Source organism: Netta rufina, assembly GCF_964035555.1.
Source record: "Netta rufina genome assembly, chromosome: 20".
NCBI classification, from domain to species: domain Eukaryota; kingdom Metazoa; phylum Chordata; class Aves; order Anseriformes; family Anatidae; genus Netta; species Netta rufina.
Window position 1 is genome coordinate 4,459,237 of NC_140144.1, and position 20,046 is coordinate 4,479,282.

The 20,046-nt window shown below is 54.7% G+C and overlaps 2 protein-coding genes across 3 annotated transcripts in view; one reads left to right on the forward strand and one right to left on the reverse strand.

The window, feature by feature from the left end:
• Positions 1-20,046, reverse strand: part of ASTN2 (astrotactin 2) — a gene marked incomplete at both ends in the record, with an annotated part of 316,075 nt that overhangs the window by 103,252 nt on the left and 192,777 nt on the right. Inside the window, 3 exons of the mRNA XM_084298804.1 lie at positions 14,382-14,561; positions 16,164-16,268; positions 16,412-16,536. Coding sequence (XP_084154930.1) covers positions 14,382-14,561; positions 16,164-16,268; positions 16,412-16,536 — 410 coding nt within the window. The remainder of the gene's footprint in view (positions 1-14,381; positions 14,562-16,163; positions 16,269-16,411; positions 16,537-20,046) is intronic.
• Positions 1,936-7,336, forward strand: TRIM32 (tripartite motif containing 32). Of its 2 annotated transcripts, none has more exons than XM_084298777.1 (2): positions 1,936-1,984; positions 4,625-7,336. In XM_084298777.1, exon 2 carries the CDS (start codon positions 4,692-4,694, stop codon positions 6,636-6,638), a length of 1,947 nt encoding a protein of 648 aa, XP_084154903.1. In that variant the 5' UTR covers positions 1,936-1,984; positions 4,625-4,691; the 3' UTR covers positions 6,639-7,336. The 2 variants fall into 2 exon arrangements, with proteins under 2 accessions (XP_084154903.1, XP_084154902.1); XM_084298776.1 differs by lacking the exon at positions 1,936-1,984 and adding an exon at positions 2,269-3,572.

Here is a 20,046-nt window from a genome sequence, read left to right on the forward strand (position 1 = left end):
CTGGGTGAGTGCACGTGCTGTGAGCACATTAAAATCTGCACAGCAAGAAGGTGGAGACAGGAGCAGCCTCCAAGGTGGCTCTTCCGAGCTCTTTGTGTTTCGGGAAGGGTTGCAGAGCCAACCCCAGCGCGGTCACAGCCTGCGCTTCCACTGCAGCACCCTGGGGCTGCTGAAGAAAATGGCAGGAAAAGGTGCAGGGGCTGGGCACAGATGTGACAGCTTTTACAGGAGGCCTCACAGAAAGCTGTGACATCTTCTAGAATTTTTCAATGCTTATGAAGAGCTTCATAAATGGCAGCCTCCACCCTCACACGTTAGCCCTGCGGGAAGCAGAAAGTTGAACATGAAGCTCTTGAATAAAGCTCCTAGGGGCACCCTGTGCCTGGTTTTGCTGAGGGCAGAGTCCCACCGATCACCCTGCAGGTGACAGCATGGCCAGGAGGCTGCTGGTGCTGGCTTGAGCCCTGCCAGAGGAAGCACCAGTGGTCAGGAGCCTCACTGACAGGCTGCAGGAAAGGCGCGGCAAATGGATTTTGTTTTCCTCTGAGGTGTTAGAACATGTAAAAAGGAGCATGGTGGCCACAGGTTTTGCTTCCGAGCCCTGGCTGTTGTCCCCTGCACGGTGTGGCTGGGAATTACGGAGGCCTCCCCACAGCACATCTCCATTCAGACACCCTCACACAGCGCCCCGTGGTCCAGCTCGGTGTTTGGCAGCCACCTCCTGCACCTTGTCCATCTCAGCTCTTCTGATCCTCAATCCCCAAACCCCAGCAGTGCCGCCTCTTTCAACACCAGGCAAAGCTCTCCCCTGACTGAGGAGCCATCCCCAAAGTGCACAATTCCCCCAAAACCTTTGATTTCCCACTACCGCAGCTGCACTGCTTGTTGGCCATCACTGCCAGCATCTGGGCTACTGTGAGGGAGGGATTAGTGCCAAGAGGAGCCCTGCACAAGTGCTCCAGTAAGCAGCCACAGCTGCGGATCTACTCATTGGCAATATTTTTGTGTGCCACCCAATCAACTGATTACATCTGCATCTAAAAATAGGCATTTTTGTGCTGCTTCAGAGTAGTTTCTGAGAGGGGCTGATAACGCAGGGCTGTGGTGTGAGACCCGAAACCCGGCTGGGGACCTGGCCCCACAGGCAAAGGCAGCCTGAAGGCAAAGGGGCTGCGGCCCAGCAGGGGTGGAGAAGGATGGAGAAAACCATCAGAGTACAGGGACACGGGTGGGAGCCTCAGCACAGAAGGGTGTGTAAGGAAATAGGGGAAAAAATGGAAAAAAAAATAATAATAAAAAAAGATTTTTAGTTTTAATTGACAGGAGTCTCAATGCAGAATAGTGTGTAAGAGAACTGGGGGAAAAATGGGAAAAAAAAAAAAGACGATTAAGTTTTATTGACAGGAATCTCAATACAGAATGTTGTGTAATAAAACAGGAAAAAATGAAAAAAAAATATATTTTGAAGTTTCTATGAAAACTTCCTATTCTGTTTCTATTCAAAGTTTTACTGACAGGAATCTCAATGCAGAGTGGTGTGGAACAAAATGAGGGAAAAAAAAAAAAACAAAAAACTTTTATTGACAGGGGTCTCAGCACAGAATGGCGTGTAATAAAATGGGGAAAAAATAATTAAAAAAATCTAAATATTTATTGACAGGAATCTCAGTGCAGAATGATGTGTGGGAAAACTGGGGAAAACTGGGGAAAAAAAGGATTTTTAACTTTTAATGACAGGCAGGAACCTCAATGAAGAGTATAGTGTAATAAAACTGTGGAAAAATGAATATATATATATATATATATATATATATATATATATATATATATATGTTTTTAACTATTCTCGACAGAAGCAGGCAGGGGCAGGCCGCGGACTCCAACTCCCAGCACGCCCCGCGGCTCGGCGCCCTGACGTCACGGCGGCGCGGCGGCGCGGGGCATGGCGGGGGAGCGGCGCGCGCGGCCCGGCAGCGGCGGGCAGGTAGGCGCGGGGGGGGCGGGGCCGGCGGGTAACGGGCCGGGCACGGGGCACTTCCGGGAGGGGGGGGGGGGGCGGCCCTGAGGGGAGGCCGCGCTGCGGGGCGGCTGCGGTGAGACGGGGCCGGGAGGGGGCGATGGGGGGGGGCTGGGGGCAAAATGGGGGGCTGGGGGTAAAGGGGGGGGCTGGGGGTAAAGGGGGGGGCTGATGGGAGCGGGTAGAGGCAGAACCGGGGGGGAAACCGGGAGCTGGGGGTGGAAATGGAGCCTGGGGATAGGGCGGGGAGCCGGTAACGAGGCTCCTGAGGGAGCTGGGGCCGGGCGATAAACCTGAAATGTGGGGATAAAGCTGGAACTGGTAAAAGGCAGAGCCTGTGGGGTATAGGGCTGGGCGGGCAGGGCGTGGGGAGCCCGCTGTGCCCACAGCCTGTGCTGCATAACGGCTGTGGAGGCCACGAGAAGCTGTGGCAGGGCATCAGGGAGCCACCGAGGCGGGGAAGGACCCCCAAGGAAATCTGCTGAATACGAGGAACGCAAACATAAAGGCCGGCCCGCTGCTCAGACCGCCCCCAACGCCCTGCCCTGCAGCACAGGAGCTGCCCCAGGACCACAATCTGCCCCAGGAACTGCTCCAGGACCAGGAACATGCCCAGGACCCAGGGCACAGCTGGCTGTGGGGTAACGTTGCAGCCAAAGGGGGATGTCACAGCACTGAGATGGGTACCGGCATCCTGACACAAGGGTTTTACGTGTTAAAAGCACATCGTGCATGTCATCGTTCAAAAAACTGGACGTGAGGTAAACCTAAACAAACTCCCCTCGCCATCTCACGCTGATGCCAGCACCTGTTCGGGAGGCAGCTTCTTACATAACTCGTGTTTTCAGATGTCAGCACTTGTGCCTCATCCTTCCCTATGCAAGTCTTTTGGCGTATTTTCAGGGAAAATAATAATGAACCTTGGATCTTGTATTCCATTATTTAAAAAAATACTTTAAAATACAGCTCTTCATCCCCCAGAGGAATGTTTCTGATCTACACGGCAGTGCCGAAGCTTCTTCCACAGCTGGGACATGGCTACGAATACAAGGGAAGTCTCTTCGGTGCCAGCACCCCAACTGTCGCAGCTCCCCAGGTGCCACCCGTGTGACATTCAGCGTGCCACCAGCCCGGGGAGCCGGGCATCAGATCCCAGCCTGGGACTTGCCAGGGATTCTGCCCTACCGAGTCAGTCCCTGAAATCCGGGCTTTAAATAACTGCGGACCCAATAAATTAAAATGACTTTTTTTTCCTCTGTACGAACATAAAGAACTTTTCCTCACTGCAGTTGTCTCCTTCCACTTGAGCAAACGCTGAGCTGAAACACACTGAACCTTTCTGTCTGAAATGCTCCCGAGGATGAAGCAGGCAAACACGGCAGGGAAGCGAGAGTGCTGCGTGCGTGCAGCCATTATTCAGAAAAAGCTGTCTGTTCACATCCCTCTGCGACCAGCTCTTCATTTTAAAGACTAACTACTTCCTTCTCCTCCTCTCCCTCTAAAGGAAATGTTTTCTCCCCGTTTCTTTTCAAGGCTAAGCAAGGCAATAGCAAAGGTATTGAAACCCAGTCTGCTGAATAATAACTTAATGATGCGAGCCCTGCTCTGTTCCCTCTGAATGGCTGGCTGCTTTAGCAAGACAGCTGCTGGGATCTGCTCCCTGCTGAGAGGGATGTGGGGCTGCAGGAACCTGGTTTGAAGCTGAATGGCAACCACGGCACTGAAAAACGGAACCAAAACGTAAGAACGAGGGCAGTGCTACAGGAGCACGGCACGAGGAGAAATTACATACAATTAAGCTAAGCACGAGAACTCCCTGCGAACGCTTGCAGTCTGTATTACCCAGTGATTGGAGTTCTGTGAACTCCCTTCAGCTGCTTACCCCTGCTAGCACACCACTGCCTGAGCTGTGCTTTGTCTGCGTGCTGAAGCAGGATGCAGCGTGGCAGAGGCTAACGGGAGGCCCTGGTGTGAGGTCCTCCCCGTGCGTCCTCCCCGTGCGCGGTGATTCTCAGCGAGTGGAAGCTGACAAAATCATCCCTCCCAGCTTTCCTTCCTGGCAGACGCACGAAACCTCGAACATTTGTTTTGGCTATCTAGAGGAGCAGATTAAAGCAACCACATTTATTTCATTTGTATCTGATGTCATATCTGAATGTAGGTCTCCAGAGGTGATACATTAATGGCCTAAAGCATCGCACCATCTGGTTCCTCTTTTGATGCGCAACATTTGAACGCTTGGTTTAATCTCCCCGGGTTTCGGAGTAAATTATGTAAACTCGCATGCTTGGCAGCGGGAGATGGGCACCATGAGGAGATGATTCAGTCATCAATATCTATTGGGCTTCCTTATTGCTGCCATTTCACTTCTTTCAGTTCTACTTAGACATTTTGCAAGTGAATAATTCATTGTGCTAGACGCTGCAAGTTAGGTTTGGAATTTTCCCGCTCTGAGATTAGCTGTGATTAATCTGCCCTTTCCAAACATGAGAAAACCAACTGGGTTTCTTATTTTCCAGGGCTGGGAGGTAAATCAGAAATAAATTGCATGTATGTGTAACTGCTGGTGAAGACATAAATCACGTTTCCTTTTTTCTTTCTTGACAGAATCGGAGCTCTTTGGAATAAATGTGAGTACCGGGCTTGGCACAGGCTAAAGGCGGCTTCGAAAGCCATGGCTTCTGCCCCTCATCTCAACTCGGATGCGCTCCGCGAGGTCCTGGAGTGCCCCATCTGCATGGAGTCCTTCACCGAGGAGCACCTGAGGCCCAAGCTCTTACACTGCGGGCACACCATCTGCAAGCAGTGCCTGGAGAAGCTGCTGGCTAACAGCATCAACGGCATACGCTGCCCCTTCTGCAGCAAAATCACCCGCATCACCAACTTGGCCCAGCTGACCGACAACCTGACGGTGCTGAAGATCATAGACACCGCGGGGCTGGGGGAGGTGGTGGGGCTGCTCATGTGCAAGGTCTGCGGGAGGAGGCTGCCCAGGCACTTCTGCAAGAGCTGTGGCTTGGTTCTGTGTGAGCCCTGCAAGGAGGCATCGCACGTGCCCCAAGGGCACAGCGTCATCGCCATCAAAGAGGCCGCTGAGGAGCGTAGGAGGGAATTTGGGACAAGGCTTGCCAGGCTTCGGGAGCTCATGGATGATCTGCAGAAAAGGAAAGCGTCTCTGGAGGGTGTTTCGAGAGACCTGCAGTCGAGATACAAGGCAGTTCTGCAAGATTACAGCAAAGAAGAGCGCAAGATCCAGGAAGAGCTTGCCAGGTCACGCAAGTTCTTCACCACCTCTTTATCTGAAGTGGAGAAGGTAAATAATCAGGTAATGGAGGAACAAGCTTATCTGCTGAACTTAGCAGAGGTGCAGATTCTGTCTCGCTGTGATTATTTCCTCGCCAAAATAAAGCAGGGAGATATAGCTCTGCTGGAGGAGGCGGCAGATGAGGAGGAGCCCGAGCTGACGAACAGTCTCCCGAGGGAGCTGACCCTGCAGGAGGTTGAGCTCCTGAAGGTGAGCCACGTGGGGCCGCTGCAGATCGGGCAGGTGGTGAAGAAACCCCGGACGGTGAACGTGGAGGAATCGCTGATGGAAACCGCATCCTCCTCCTCCTCCTCGGTGTCTTTCCGTGAGCCTGACCTGCAGGAGGAGGCCAGCTGCACGCCGCACGCCTCCCCAGCCAAGCCGAGGATGCCCGAAGCGGCCGCAAGCATCCAGCAGTGTCACTTCATCAAGAGGATGGGTTCCAAGGGCAGCCTGCCGGGGATGTTCAATCTGCCCGTCAGCCTCCACGTCACTCAGCAAGGAGAGGTGCTCGTGGCGGACCGAGGCAACTTCCGAATCCAGGTTTTCACCCGCAAGGGCTTCCTGAAGGAGATTCGCCGGAGCCCTAGCGGGATCGACAGCTTCGTGCTCAGCTTCCTCGGGGCAGACCTGCCCAATCTGACTCCCCTCTCGGTCACCATGAACTGCCACGGCCTGATCGGCGTGACCGACAGCTACGACAACTCGGTCAAGGTGTACACCATGGACGGCCACTGCGTGGCGTGCCACAGGAGCCAGCTGAGCAAGCCCTGGGGCATCGCGGCGCTGCCCTCCGGGCAGTTCGTGGTCACCGACGTGGAAGGGGGGAAGCTCTGGTGCTTCACCGTGGACCGCGGGGTGGGGGTGGTGAAGTACAGCTGCTTGTGCAGCGCGGTGCGCCCCAAGTTTGTCACCTGCGATGCCGAGGGGACCATCTACTTCACCCAGGGGCTGGGGCTGAACCTGGAGAACCGCCAGTACGAGCACCACCTGGAAGGGGGCTTCTCCATCGGCTCCGTCGGCCCCGACGGGCAGCTGGGACGCCAGATCAGCCACTTCTTCTCCGAGAATGAAGACTTCAGGTGCATCGCTGGGATGTGCGTGGATGCCAGGGGAGACCTGATCGTTGCCGACAGCAGCCGGAAAGAAATCCTGCATTTTCCCAAAGGAGGAGGCTACAATATCTTGATCCGCGAAGGACTCACCTGTCCTGTTGGCATTGCCATTACCCCCAAAGGGCAGCTGCTGGTGCTGGACTGCTGGGATCATTGCATTAAGATCTACAGTTACCACCTGAGGAGATATTCCACCCCTTAAAGCATCTCTGGAGGTAAAGCCCCTTCCGTTAGTGATTCTTCCAGCCTCCCTGCAACCTGACAGGAACCTGTTCAGGATGCCTGTGTGCCATAGCCCAGGGGATTTGGGCGTGGAGGCCATCGTATTTTGTGTCTAGGAACAAAGTAGCTAATGTGGTGGTCTGCTTTTTCTCTTTTTGAATCTGTACAACAAAAAAAAGGACAAGCACGAAGGAGAGGGTCCTTCTGGACTCCCGGTTCCTCGCTCAGTAAGCAGTCACTCCGTAAACCCTCTCACCTCCTTAACGCCACATCCACTACAGCTTCAGCCACTGCGCCTCCCTTTGTGCCATAAACGCCGTCTGACTGCTCTAATCGCCTTCCTTACAGGACTGGGGAGGCAATCCTCTTCCCGCCGTGGTCTTTGCAAGGAACTCGGTAGCAGTTGTCTGGGCAACTGCTTGAGGAGGCAATTTCTGATGGCAGCACTGCATAAAGCAAAACAGCCCTGGGAAACTGCACGGCGATGGAGCTGGGCTTTCAGACCTGAGAGCCAGGCTTTTCTCTCTCCGTTTTTCCTGTATTCGGGAGATCGCCCCCCTCGTGCCGTGTGTGAACCGTGTCTGTTCGATGTGAAGTGAGTACGGTGCAATCGTGGGAGGCCCAACGGAGCCAGAGGGCTGCCCTCTGATGGCAGCGGGGCTTTGACTGCTAGTAAGGACTGAGCTAGTTAGGAGGGGGGGAGGCGAGGGGGGTTGGAGGGGAAAAAAGAAGCCGGGGAAATGTCCTGTTGATACTGGGAGGTGTTCTGTTAATTGTATGGTGGGGAACTGTCTTGGGAAGGTAAGTCTGGTACCTTCATTTGGGGGGAGGGAAGGGCTGGGAGCAGGTAATGAAGGTGCTGGGATGCCGGGGGCTCAGCTGCACCTCACCCTCTGCACTCCTCGCACCCAGCACTACGCTTCCACCCGCCTGCATTTCGCATCCCACAAAGGGGATGGGGGGATAGGGGATTGTTTCACTCTTATTTTATTTTTAATACTCAGAAGCACACCCGTTGCTGCATTGCCTTTCTCTCCTCGCGTAGCAAAAACACTACATTCCTCAGCTTTTTTATGGCACCAGCAGGCACCGGAGTTCATGTTCATCACGGCTTTGGGCCAAATGAAGCACAAAACTGCAGCTGTGTGAACCAAGGCCCCCACAGTGCTACGCTCCTGGCTGATAAATGTGTACCTCAGTGTGGTGCTGCTCGCCTGGAATAGTTTATTGATGGAAAGACGCATTTAAATAGGACACAGTGGTAGCATGTTAATCTGCCACAGATAATAGTTACACTGCAGTGCATTTATTTGTTGCCATCAACAACGTAGTTGCAAATTTGGGGGCACGGCAGACAGTATAAAAGCTGATTTTATGGTGGCTGCCAAACCACAGCAAATTGTTTGCTGCTTGTCCAACAACATGTATGCAACAGGTGATTTTTTTTAAGCTCCCAGAGACTTTCCCCCGGTGAAGCAGCAAAGCAAAACAGGCTGTGGAGCAGCAGCTGCAGCCAGTTGCTTTGCAGTTGCAGGGTTTCCAGAAGCAGCACTGGGAGCAGAACCCTTTTGGTAGGATTTTACATTTTTTTTCTTCTCTTTGCTGTGTTCGACTAGCAAAAAGCCAGCTGTGGGATGGAGGTGCCCCCTGACCACGGCAACAATTTTTTCCTGCTGAAATTTGCTGGAAAAAGCTCGTGGAGAAGGGGGTAGGAGCTGAGGGTAGATGATGGAAGACACTAAAGGAGCTCAAGGGAATTTAATCCTCCCTTCCCTCCTGAGCTGCTCTGTGTATTTGCTGAGGCTATCAACATGCACACAACAATTTACATCCCCTGCTTCTCCTTTTGGGTGGGAGGGGGCAGTCTCCTACGGTATGTAACAGCAATTTGGGGAGCTGATCTCATCTTGCATGTATGTTTTTGGGAGATGACTACTATTACTGGGACCTTCTGCAGTTAATTACACTGTAACTCAAGGCATTTTTTTCCAGTATTATGGTAATGGCAGCTCCTCTCCTACTGATCTCTTTTAAACATCTCTCCTGTTTCCAAGAACTGCTCCAAGAAGGAAGCTACCTGAATAACTGAAGCAATATTATCTATGATAATTTGTACCTCTGTCGGTCTCTGTTCCAATGGAATTTTTTTTTTTTTTTTTGCAATAAACATCACACTAAGCAAGAACGTTTCCTGGAGTGCTTAAAGCGACGGCAAAGCTGGTCCAGTAAACGGGCTGAGCAGCTGGGTACCCCAGTCTGTTCCTGGTTACACAGCTCAAACAGAACCTGTCTGCTTCTCACAGAGAGATTTGGGAAAAAATATCCCTGCTCTGCTCTGCATCGCTGGGAGCAGGCACAGCGCGAGGTGCCTGGGTGGGCTTTGTCTGCAGCTCTTTTTCTCGTCTGGGGTTTCAGGCAGAAAAGGGAAAAAGAAAACCTGTTGTCCTCGGCCCAGGGTATGCCCTTCCCCTGACAAAGCTCGACAGTGACAGTGAGGTGATGCTGTGGAGCTGTTTCTTGCCGCGGTGCCCCCACGCGATGTTGTGATCGTCTGCCAAATGAGACGAAGCGCAGTAATTAAGGAGTGTGATGAAACAGCTCGCCTTCTGCTCCTTACCTGGAGAAAGGACTTGTCTGCTTCTACGTCTGTGTTTGATTTTTAAAGGTTGTGTAATAAAGGAAAAATTGATCCAATTAAAAGTGCATTGCGAACGGCTCATTTTGTTATTAAAAACACTTCATCTCCTCCCTTTGGCGGCAGATTGTTTTTTACGGCCGCTGGGAATGAGACTCGCTAACAACAGCTACGAGCCCCCTGTTCCGCTGGCAGGCTGTGAGGGAGAAATCGGATCTCTTCGGCAGCTCTAAGGTAACTTCAGCCCACACCTCCCTGCCCACCTCCTAACCAGATGCTGGGGTTTCCTACATCCACCTGCAGCGATGCTCCCGCAGGGCCAGGACCTTGTATTTAGCCGCTACCTGACGTTTCCAGGAACACGCGTGTTGTGGGCACTTGGCTGCAAGCTGCGTTCGGGTTTGCCATCACCCCACTCGCCCCTGGCTCATTTTGGTGCTTTCTGCCTCCGTTTTGCACCTTCCTGGCTTTCCAGCCACACAAGCTCACCCCTCGCCCCTCTGCCTGACACCGTTTGCTGCGCTGGGTGAAGGCTTTTATGAGTCCTGCTCATCTCGGCTGATAGGAAGCAGCTCTTTAAGCAGCGACGAGCTGCCAGTTTATCAAACCTATACAAACCCTGCAGAACGACTGCTGTGCCGGTGCTGCCAGGCACAGGCTGACGTTTTACGAGGAGTTATGATTTCTTGGGCAGAGGCAAACTAAGTTGCGAACATTTGTTCCGGGCAGCAGCTGACAGCCACGGGTTCGAAAGGGACGAGGGGGAGAGAGTGTTTCTTAATCAAAGGGGGCAGAGCCACAGAAGTAAAAACAAAGCCAGATGCTTTCGGTCTTTTTCTATTGTATAGTTTAAGTGATTTTTCTGGGTCATTACTCAATGTGAGGATTTAAAGTTATTTCATTTTGCACAACTAATTACTCTACTTGCCTGGCAATTCTGGATTACAATGAGCAGTGCATAAGGTCATTTAGCAGACTGAGTCACAGCACATATTTTAGTCTAAACTAAATTTCACGGCAACTAGCTAAATTGTTTTTTTTTTTTTTCTTTCCTTCTCTGAACAAAATGTCAAAATCGGAGGTTTTGAAATAAATATAAGGGTATAAACCACCAGCAGTGAGAGCGTTACAAAGGTAATAGAGCGGTGGTTATAGGAGCAGAGCTGAAGGAGAGGGAAGTTCCCTACATGTTCCTTCAGACAGGCAGGTATGAGGGAAAGCTGTTAGCTCCTCTAACAGAGGCAGAGCTTGCCCTAGCGCTTCCTTCATGTCTAGGAATTTGAATCTAAAGGTTCCCATGGACTGGCTCCTTCTTAATTGTCCTATGGCAACGCCAGACCTGATGGGAGAGGAATTAGACCTTGGAGGACAGAAGGGATCCACAGACCCTACTCTGAAGACTATGGGCTGCCCTTTCAGCAGACCTCTAGGCTGCTTCCTGTGGCTTACATTTTATGAAGGTTTTTATCTAATTGCCCAGTTCACAAAAAAAGCAAGAAAACTGCAACCTCTGAAAGGTGAACACAACCAATGGCACACGATCCAAGAGAAGGTAAGTGCGTAATGCTTGGACGGGTGATCCGAAAGCCTTAGTGACCATGGTGGGACCTGCCAGAGCACAGCCTCGCCGTGGACTATTGTAATAAAAGATCAGCTCCTGAGAGTGAACATCTTTCAGACCTGCCTCAGCCACTTCCAAAGTCCAGCGTGCTGAGTGCCCAGCGGGGCCAGGGAGCCCCAGCCAAGGGCACTCGAGAGATTTGCTGTTTGTAGGACACACGGGAAGAGGAGTTCATGCACCAGGGACCTAAAGCAACGCCAGAATTTGGTACCGAGAACCTCTGCGCCTCCACCTGTGCCCTGCACATCCAGAGCACGAGGAAAGCCCTCCCTGCTCCTCCAGCCCCTCTCCCAGCCCCTTGGTGGTCCCGGCAATGATCCACGGGCACGGTGTTTCTTCTCCCAGCTCTTCCCAGCTGGAGAACAGGAGTCCCCCACACTGAGGCTCTGCCAGGCGTCACGGCGCGAAGGGAAAGGGCTGTCACTCAAATGCTTGACAAGACGAGACCCTCCGCATTGCCGCTGATAATATCTCCATTTTCTCTAAGTGCCAGAGCACTTACAGGCGTTTGTTCTGCATTTTGTGGAGCGCAGTGGGAGCGAGCTGGAACAGCGCTGGGAGAATCCCACCGGGGCTGTCAGCGGTTGCTGTAGAGCCGCCCTTCCCTTTCCCAGCCAAGCTCTCCTCATCCAGCCAGAGCCAGGGGCCAGGGAGCCAACACATCCCTGCTGGTGGATGAAACACCCCTGGCAGCTTTATTTGCTGGTGGAGGGATCCCTCTCTCTTCTCCTGTGCGTTTCAGGACGGTGTCTCTGCAGTGCAGATCCCAGCCTCCTGAGTGTGACGTTGTATGGTGCGGCCCCTTTGGGTCACCAATCTTGGCCGTGTCCTCTCCCAGCCTCTCGCCCAGCCCCAGCCTGCTCACGGGGGGAGCACAGAGCCCTGATGCTGTGCAGGCACTGCTCAGCCCCAGCCAAGGCACCGGGCTGTTAGCACCCCTGCGTGAGCCACAGACCCCGGCTGCAGCACCACGCAGTGCAACTCCATCCCAGGCAGTCCCAGCCCGGTCTTAAATGCAACGGGAGGTGGCCTGGGCTGTCACGTTGGCCCCAGCTGCCAAATTAAGATGTTCACACAATTGCTGGGCACTTAGTGAAGTGCTGTTGGTGTGAAATGCTGCCTTTGGTGGTGGAGGAAACTGAGGCGGGCTCCCATAGCACGGATCGATGGCCAGGTTGGTCTCAAGGTCCCCCACCTGGAGGCCCCTCTGAGTTAAAGCGTGGCTTGGCTGCACAGAGCCTGAGCAAGTGGGAGCTAAAAATGGGATTTAAATCATTCTGCATGAAATAAAATTTGGGTTCAGGTTGGTTTGCTCACTCAGTTCCTCAGTGGAGCCTGGGGAAGCGTCCGTGTGTGCTCGGGAAGGGGCGCAGCGTGGGCACCCAGCAGCTGCGTCGCGTGGGCAGCAGCACAGCCTCCCTGCCTCTCGTTTGTAGGATTTGTTCCTGCACACCCTGGGGACTGGGGCAGGTGGCTCTGTCACCACCTGCAGCTCCTGCCTCCCAACAATCCCCATAAATCGTCCTGGTGGCTCTGCTCTTCCTGTCCCCAGAGCTGGGCTGCTGATGGGGAGGGTTGCTCCTGTCCCCGGCACCAGCTCTGCCCCCCAGCGCAGTGCAGCCAGCAGAACGGCTCAATTTGCATTTCTACAGCCAGAGCCACTTCAGCAGGCTCACCCCAAAGGGGGAACAAACTTTCCAGCAGCCCCCACGGGAGCCTGCATCACTTTCTCCTCCGTTTGGCTGCGGACACTGATGCACAGGCACCGACCCACGTCACCGGCTGCCCTGAGAGCCGCGGAGTTGATTAAAATGTTAAAATAATTCTGCATGATGCTGCGAACATGCTCGTCTCCCCCTCTCCTGGTCTGCTTTGCTCACTAACAAACCGTGGTTATCCCGGCCTTGCTGCTGTGTTTATTGGGGATGATGCATGCGTGCGCTCGGAGCGCTTCTGGAAGGAGCCGCGGGGAGCCTGCCGGGCCAGAGCTGTTTCCAAGTCGAGAAGGCATCCGGAGCTGCCTAGCTGGGGCTATTTGTTCAGAGCCTCCTTATGTCACTGCTAAAATGAGGGTAAATCAGCAGAGATGCTGGGAATAAAATCTGTCTATCATAAACGCAAGCTCTGCCTCTTCACGGTGGTTTCTCCAGGAGAAAGCCCCGGGCTCCCCGTGGTGCCCTCCTCTACCCACAGAGCCGGCCTCCCCGGCAGCCACAAGAGCCCTGAGCATCCTCAACCTGTTTCCAGGAGCATTTTCAGGCCATCAGAGAGCTCATTACAGTTCTGTTTCCTCAGCAGCACCAACCAACCCACTTCAACCTCACCAAGCCTGCCGGCTGCCAAACCCCCTCTAGGACGGAGCCACACACCAAGAAGAGGGAGGGAGCCAGCACCCAAATAACACAGCACAGCCAGAAATGAAATGCTGATGGGCAGGTGTGATGCACAAAATCCCCGTGGGACCTCAGGGATCCAGGACCCTCACCAGAGCCAGTGACCCGGCTGTGGGTGCTGAGGAACTGGGGACATCCTGCAGCAGGGCCGGGTGGCAGCACCGGTCACCGCGTGGCCCCGGCACCACGGAGCAGCGGCGATGCCAGAGGATGTGGGTGCAGAACGGGGGGGCCCTCATCGATCCCGTCACCCCTGGGACGCTGCTCCAGGCCTGCACCCCACAGGCACATCCACAAAGGGCTGGCAGGAGCGTGGTGTCTGAGTGCCTCGTAACACCGCGTGTACGCACACAGCTCACCTCCGCACCGCTTCCTCCTGCTAAACAGGGCAGCACTGTGGCAAACTTCAATTATCACAACTTAAAACCCAGACAAATGAATATGGGGTGTTACAAACATGCCTACAGGAATAGCTGTGCTGGGAAGACGGAGGCAAAGGGGAAGGGGCAGCGGGGGCTGGTGGGCGCCTTGGCCAATGCAGTGGAGGAGCCGCTGTCAGCAGCGCGCACGGAACAGGCTGGAAGCACCTTCATGGCCTCCTGAGCCCTGCAACGTGCCCTAACCCCGCCAGAAACACCACAGACATCTCCAAGAGAAAGATGTCGGGCCAAGGGAATATCCCAAGCTCCCTGGAGGAGGGAGATGAATTGGCAAATGGAAGGTGACGGCGATAAGGGAGTTTTTATAAACATAACCTAATTGTATTACTTCAAAGTCCTGAAGTTTATTGCCCTGTTTAATGATGTGTCTCGTTATTTATAGTGTAGCACAATGAGGCTGCTATTGATTTAATACACTTCCTTAAAGACCGTCATTGTCACAAGCAATAAAACGAAGCCATTCTGCGACAGCTCAATTACGTCCCATCTCCATAAACCCACCCGGAGCACCCCGGGCTCGGGGCACGGCGGCGGGGCTGGGAACCAGACGGCGAGGGAAGGGAGAAGGGATAGGGGCTGACCGACGGAAAATAGGAATAAAAAGGACCGGCATTTAGGGCTCTGCCCTCCTCACCTTTCTGGTACTGGAGCCAGAGCTGCTGCTGCACCTTCTTGCTGGGGAAGTGGATGGTGCAGCTGAACTCGGAGCCGTACAGCGCCTCCGCGATGTAGTGCGAGCCGAACTGCTGGATGAAGGAGAGCAGCTCCTCCCGGCTGCTGTCCTTGGTCAGGATCTTCAGGATGTTTGCGAAGCCTGTGGGAGCAAAGCACACTGTGGGCGGGTGGGATAGGCAGGGCAGGCAGCCCCGGGGGATGCACAGACCCCTGCGGGGGCGCAAAGCGTGGTTCCCCCCCTCGCCCCTGCGCTTTGCCTCTGCTCTTGCAATCCACAACCTGCTGCTTACTCTGGGCTGTGGCTCTGCCATCCCTCAGCAATTCCTCTCCCTGAGAGATTTCTCAAGCAAATTTCCAAGGATGTGCACGTGAACAAGCCTCCACGCGCCCAGGCCATCCTGCAGGAAGCGGGCACGTTGGGTGGTGCTGTCCCCACAGGACATTGCTTTGCAGCAACCACAGCCAGCAATGCCTTGGTGCAAGGACGAATTGATTACAGGTGGCACCGCAGCCCACCCCCTGCGTAAATACCCCGCACAACCCCTGGCTGTGGTTACAAAAGCTGGGGACAGCCCAGGGGGACCCATGGGGCCAGGCTCTGGCTGCTCTGCACCAAGGCAGGTGGGGCGATGCCTCGAGCAGCGTCCTGCAGAGCCCATGCAGGTGGCTGGGGCTGCTGTGAGGGATGGTGCCGTGCACCCTCACTGTGTATGGGGAGCAGAAACCACAGAGGTACCACGCCGTGACACCGGCTGGAGCAGGGCAATATCATCACTTTGCTTCATTGGCGACACTGAAAACACACTGCAAGGAAATATGTCCCAGCTGTCACCCAAATGGGGTCATCTGCCTGCCTGGCCGGCTGGCTGATTGAAGGAGAAGGTTGGTGGAAGGAAAAAGCTGGAGGAATTCATTTGGGGCTGACTCCAAAGATTTTGTTCAGCTCCAAGCAGGTTGCTTCGTTCTGGGGCTGTTCACTGCTCAATCTTTTTCTTTTTTTTTTTTCCCTTTAAAAATAGGTTGATTTTTAAATAAGAAATGCTGTTTTGAAATGAAAAGGCAAAACATTCCAGGTCACAACAAAACATTTCAGTGTTCCTCTACCAAAATGGGTAGCTATAAAAATGTGAAAGTGAAATGTTTTGGCATTTGCAGGATCATCCCACCTGCCCCCTCTTCACCTGACACTGCCTGCATTATACGACCTGCCTCTACAGCTTGGGTCCTTTCGAAACCACATTTTTCACTTATTATTTTTTTTGTTTTTCACACACACAGGCATCCATGCACACAGTGCATCACGCGAATCCCTCCTGTTGTGCTGCTCACCAGCTTGTCCTGGCTCTGACTCCAGCCTCTGCCCAGCCACGGGGCACCGCTCCCTGCCTCAGTTCCCCCCTGTAATCAGGAGCTCGTGCAAGCACCAAAACCTGCTGCCCCATCCCCATCCCCGGAGGTATTTAAGAGACAAGTGGACATGGCACTAAGGGACATGGTTTAGTGATGGGACTCGGTGGGTCAGGCTGATGACTCAGTGATCGTGAAGGTTTTTTCCAGTGCCAATGATTCTGTATTTCTGAATCTCTGCGCCTGCCTCTGCAGCAGCACTGGGAGCATTAGTTACTGCCTGAGCAGAGCTTGGAGATGGAAACCACCAGTGAGGTGCTTTGCATGAGAAACCCGTGCAGACGTGCCCTCTCCATGCTGGCAGAAACCCCCCAGCGTGGCAGGCAGCCCTCACCTGCAGAGAGGGTGATGGAGCTGAGCTTCACCCGGTACAGGTTGCTCCGGACACGCCAGTGCTGCACCATGGGGTAGCCCATGGCCTCGTCATACTTGATGTCTCCTGCAAAGGAACAGCCGGCGTTCAGACTCTCTATTTTTGGCTATTTTGCCCGCCCGGGGCAGGCTCGCACAGCCCACGTGCAATTTCTGCAGGCAGGATTGGTGCCGCGAGGTCCCCCGAGATGCACCCGGGGGTGCCCGTACCGGTGAGGAGCTGGAGGTCGGGCAGGGGCTCGGACAGGACACCGCGGCACTGCTCCTCCACGGGCAGCGGGATGACCAGGAGGCCGTCGGCCAGCTGCGGGAAGTCCTTGATGAAGTTGTTCTCCCTGCAGAGACAAAAACACAACTGCAAAGCACGGACGCGGGCTGAGGCTGGGCGGCGGGGCTGAGCTGCGCCGGGGCCAGGCGGGGACGTCTCCAGGTGGGTTCCTGGGAGCAGACCTGGCGGGGGATGCGTTTTTTTTTCTCTCTGCCCCATCTTCAAGCAGCCTGGGTGATGCTTAATGAGCTCCCCGGGGCTGCGGCTCCGTTGTCTCTCTGCTTTCCAGCAGAAACGCCGCCAGCCTGGGGACCCGTCTGCTGCTTCTGGCCTGGATTTTCAAAGCATGCCACGGGAGGGCTGGCAGGCAGCATTGAGAGGAGAGAGAAAAGCATCCTCCAGCCCTCATTTGCCCGCTTCCCACCATGTGCAGCTTCTTGCCAGGCTGGGGACATCACCACGGAGTGCCACGGGCACGGCTCTGCCCCGGGGTGAGCGGGGAGAAAAATGCACACTTACAGCCAGGCACCAGGAAAAGCTGAAGCGTGCAGCTCCTGCTGCAATTTCACCACGCGTGTGGGATCTTTTCTAACCTTGGCAGGTATAACATTGTATAATAGGCCCCTAATGAATTGTTTCTAGAACAACGATGCCGGAGAAATTATTTGAAGCGGTGAGCAGACGAGGCTGGGAGACAAACCTCCCCCGGCAAGCAAAACGCCCCACGCCTGCGCAGCGAGCACGAAGGGGGGTGTTAAATATTGATCCCGGAGCCAAAATATAGGCCAGGAGGCTGCGCATCCTCCTGGAGCCTCGACAAAAGGGTTTCTGAGCTGAAAAGGGGAGGTTCCTGCAAAACCAGGTCAGCCCTGGGAGCTGGGGAGGCTGCAGCCCTCAGGCTGGCATCGCCTGACCCCGCTGCATTTCCCCGAGCTGATTTCCCCCAACCAGCTCTGAATTTTGCCCCCAACTGCTCCATTTTCCCCCAATCCTGTAGCTTGCCCCCACCAGCCCCATTTTACCCCCTCCCACTGCTTGTCCCCACGCAGCCAGAAATGCTCCATCGTCCCAGGACCACCTCGTGAGCGGGGACACGACCACCTCCAAGGGTGCCAGCAGGATGAGGTGTAAGGATGGCGGGGGGAGAGCAGGGGGGAGCAGCTCCCCGCAGCCAGCCCCGGGGATGCTCCCTGCGCCGCGTCTCAAAGCCTCCGGCACCTGACAGCATCTCAGGAGCTTCGCTTTAGACTCTGCCAGAGAAAAAGTGTTTTATTTGTCTGCGGGGAAAATCCTCTCGCTCACGCAGCGGCTCACAAATCTCCCATTGATCACGGGCGGGATCCCCAGCGGCGGGGCGGTGATTTGCTGTTCTAAGCCTTTTGCTGGCTTAGCAAGGCAAATGGGGGGCTGCAATTACTGCCAGTCTGCAGCCCGGGGCTGGCTGGGTGCTTGTGGGCTGCAACGGCAGGGAAATCATCAGGGAACACGGGAAGGAGCCCGTGGGCACGTCGGCGTCTCCGCTGCTTTGCCCCAGCGCTACCAGGCAAGGCAAGGTGCGAAATGCAGGATGTGGCTCACCTGGCACCGACCCCCGCTGCCACCCCGGGGCATGGGGACCATCACGATGGGACAGGGGCCAGCCCCGTGCCCTGCACCGGGGGATAAGAGCACCAGGGGAGGGCCCAGGACAGGGTGCACGGTGATGATGGGGATACTGGGTCCCCATCATCAAGTCCCCCAAGCAAGGGGGACTGTGCGCACAGACACCTGCAGCGGTGCCAGAAGCAGGAGCAGTGCAATGGCACGGGTTTGTTCCCAAGCCCTTTTTGCATCTCCTCCCTCCTCTCTGCCAGACCCACACCTCTTGGGGAGCAGCTCAGCGCCGTTCCCCTCCCACCACATGCATCCTGCTCTGTGCCACCCCATGAGCATGCCCCGGGGCTGACCACCAATGCGTGGGCACCAGCATCACCAAGTTGCTGGGATGGAGCCTCCTGACAAACCTGCACTGTGCCGGGGAAGGCTGAGAGCAGGGACACCAAAATCACTGCTCCCAGCCACGGCGTGCCGGGCAGTGTGCTGTGAACCCGCAGCCGGCAGAGGGCTGCAGCTCCTCTTCCTCCTCTCCTTATTAATAACCCTGCGGCTCAGCACCGGTCACCATCAATGCACACAAAAAAAAGAGTTTCTGCCAGGCTTTTGCAGGAGGCACCTTGTGGTTCCTACCAGCCGTGGGGCCAAGTTTATAACGGTGGGATCAGGGGAAGAAACAGCAAACTTCCAGCAGCTGATAGCCCTGCAACATCCTCCCCTGCTTCTTTCCCTGCCCTCCAGCACCCCCTTGCCTCTCACGCAGCTGGCAGCCAGCCGCTACCCCCAGGCGATGCCCGCTGAGTTAACTCCCGCTTCCCAGCACACCCAGAGAGATCTACAAGGCTCTCGGGGTGCTTTACAGACACTGAGTCATTGCAGAGGGAAATGTTTTTCCCTCCTTTCCCCAGTCCCCCCCCTCCCAGTATCCAGACCAGCGTACTTCCCACCTCGGGGAAATAAATGCCAGCTGAATGGGTCTCGCTGCTGACAAATACCAGAGGGTCAGCAGAGCTCCAGCAGCAAAAGCTCACCTTGCCCACGTCCTCCTGCCCTTTAGAAACTTGATACAAGCAGTAGAGATTCCGGGGGACTTCTGACCTTAAATACCACCCCAAGGTCATGCAATAAATCCACGGAGAGGCAGAGCATGGGCTCTGTCCCCGCAGCGCTGCCACCGCATCACACAACGGGTGGGGAACCTCCGGGAGGAGCGGTGGCATCCCATGGGGTCCAGGAGCAGAAGGTGCCCTGGTGCTGACACAGATATTTGGGAGCATCCGGAGCACCTGGGTATCCTGGATGGGGCCACAGCCACCAGGTCCCACAGCAGCCACGTGAAAGCCAGGGACCAGCTTCTGCCTCCGCCCGCAGCTGGCAGCAGATGCTCACAACGCGTCACGGCAGCTGGGCAAATATATTCATGAAGGGGTAAAAAAAAAATAAAAAATGACCCCGCAAGTGATTAGCTGATGCCCTGAAGCGTGAGATTTAATTACCCTTATCTGAGCCGGCACAGCTACAAATGTTAATCACATTATCATCCAGGGTGGTTATGTTCAGCAAAGTGACTACGCGAGGATTGCGCTTTCTGCAGAGCTCTGCTATGTAAGCCAGCCAGGACGCCTTCCCCAGCAAGAATAATTTATTAATCTTGCTTCTTTCTGACCCGCAGTGGCTTGGGGACAATGGATCTGAGGTTGCTTAATGCCAGCTTTTGACCCAAATTCCCTTCAGCGAAGTTTTTCTGTTGGGGTGGCTGTAAGTTCACAAGAGCCCAGCTTGCGGTGGGGATGTTCAGAAATAGCTCCTTCTTTTTCACTTGAATTTGCAAAAAATATCAGCTCGAGTCACTGGGAGACAGAAACGAGGGTGTCCTGTTTCCACAGCCACTTTGGGAAGAGCAAGCACGCCGCAGATGTCCCCACATGTCTCCCTGACCTCAGCCACGGGTGAATGAGGGCTGAACACCAACCTTGCCAAGTAG

Bases quoted from the DNA above. Each gene is read 5' to 3' on its own strand.
- TRIM32 (XM_084298777.1), top strand. From the start codon at position 4,692: ATGGCTTCTGCCCCTCATCTCAACTCGGATGCGCTCCGCGAGGTCCTG.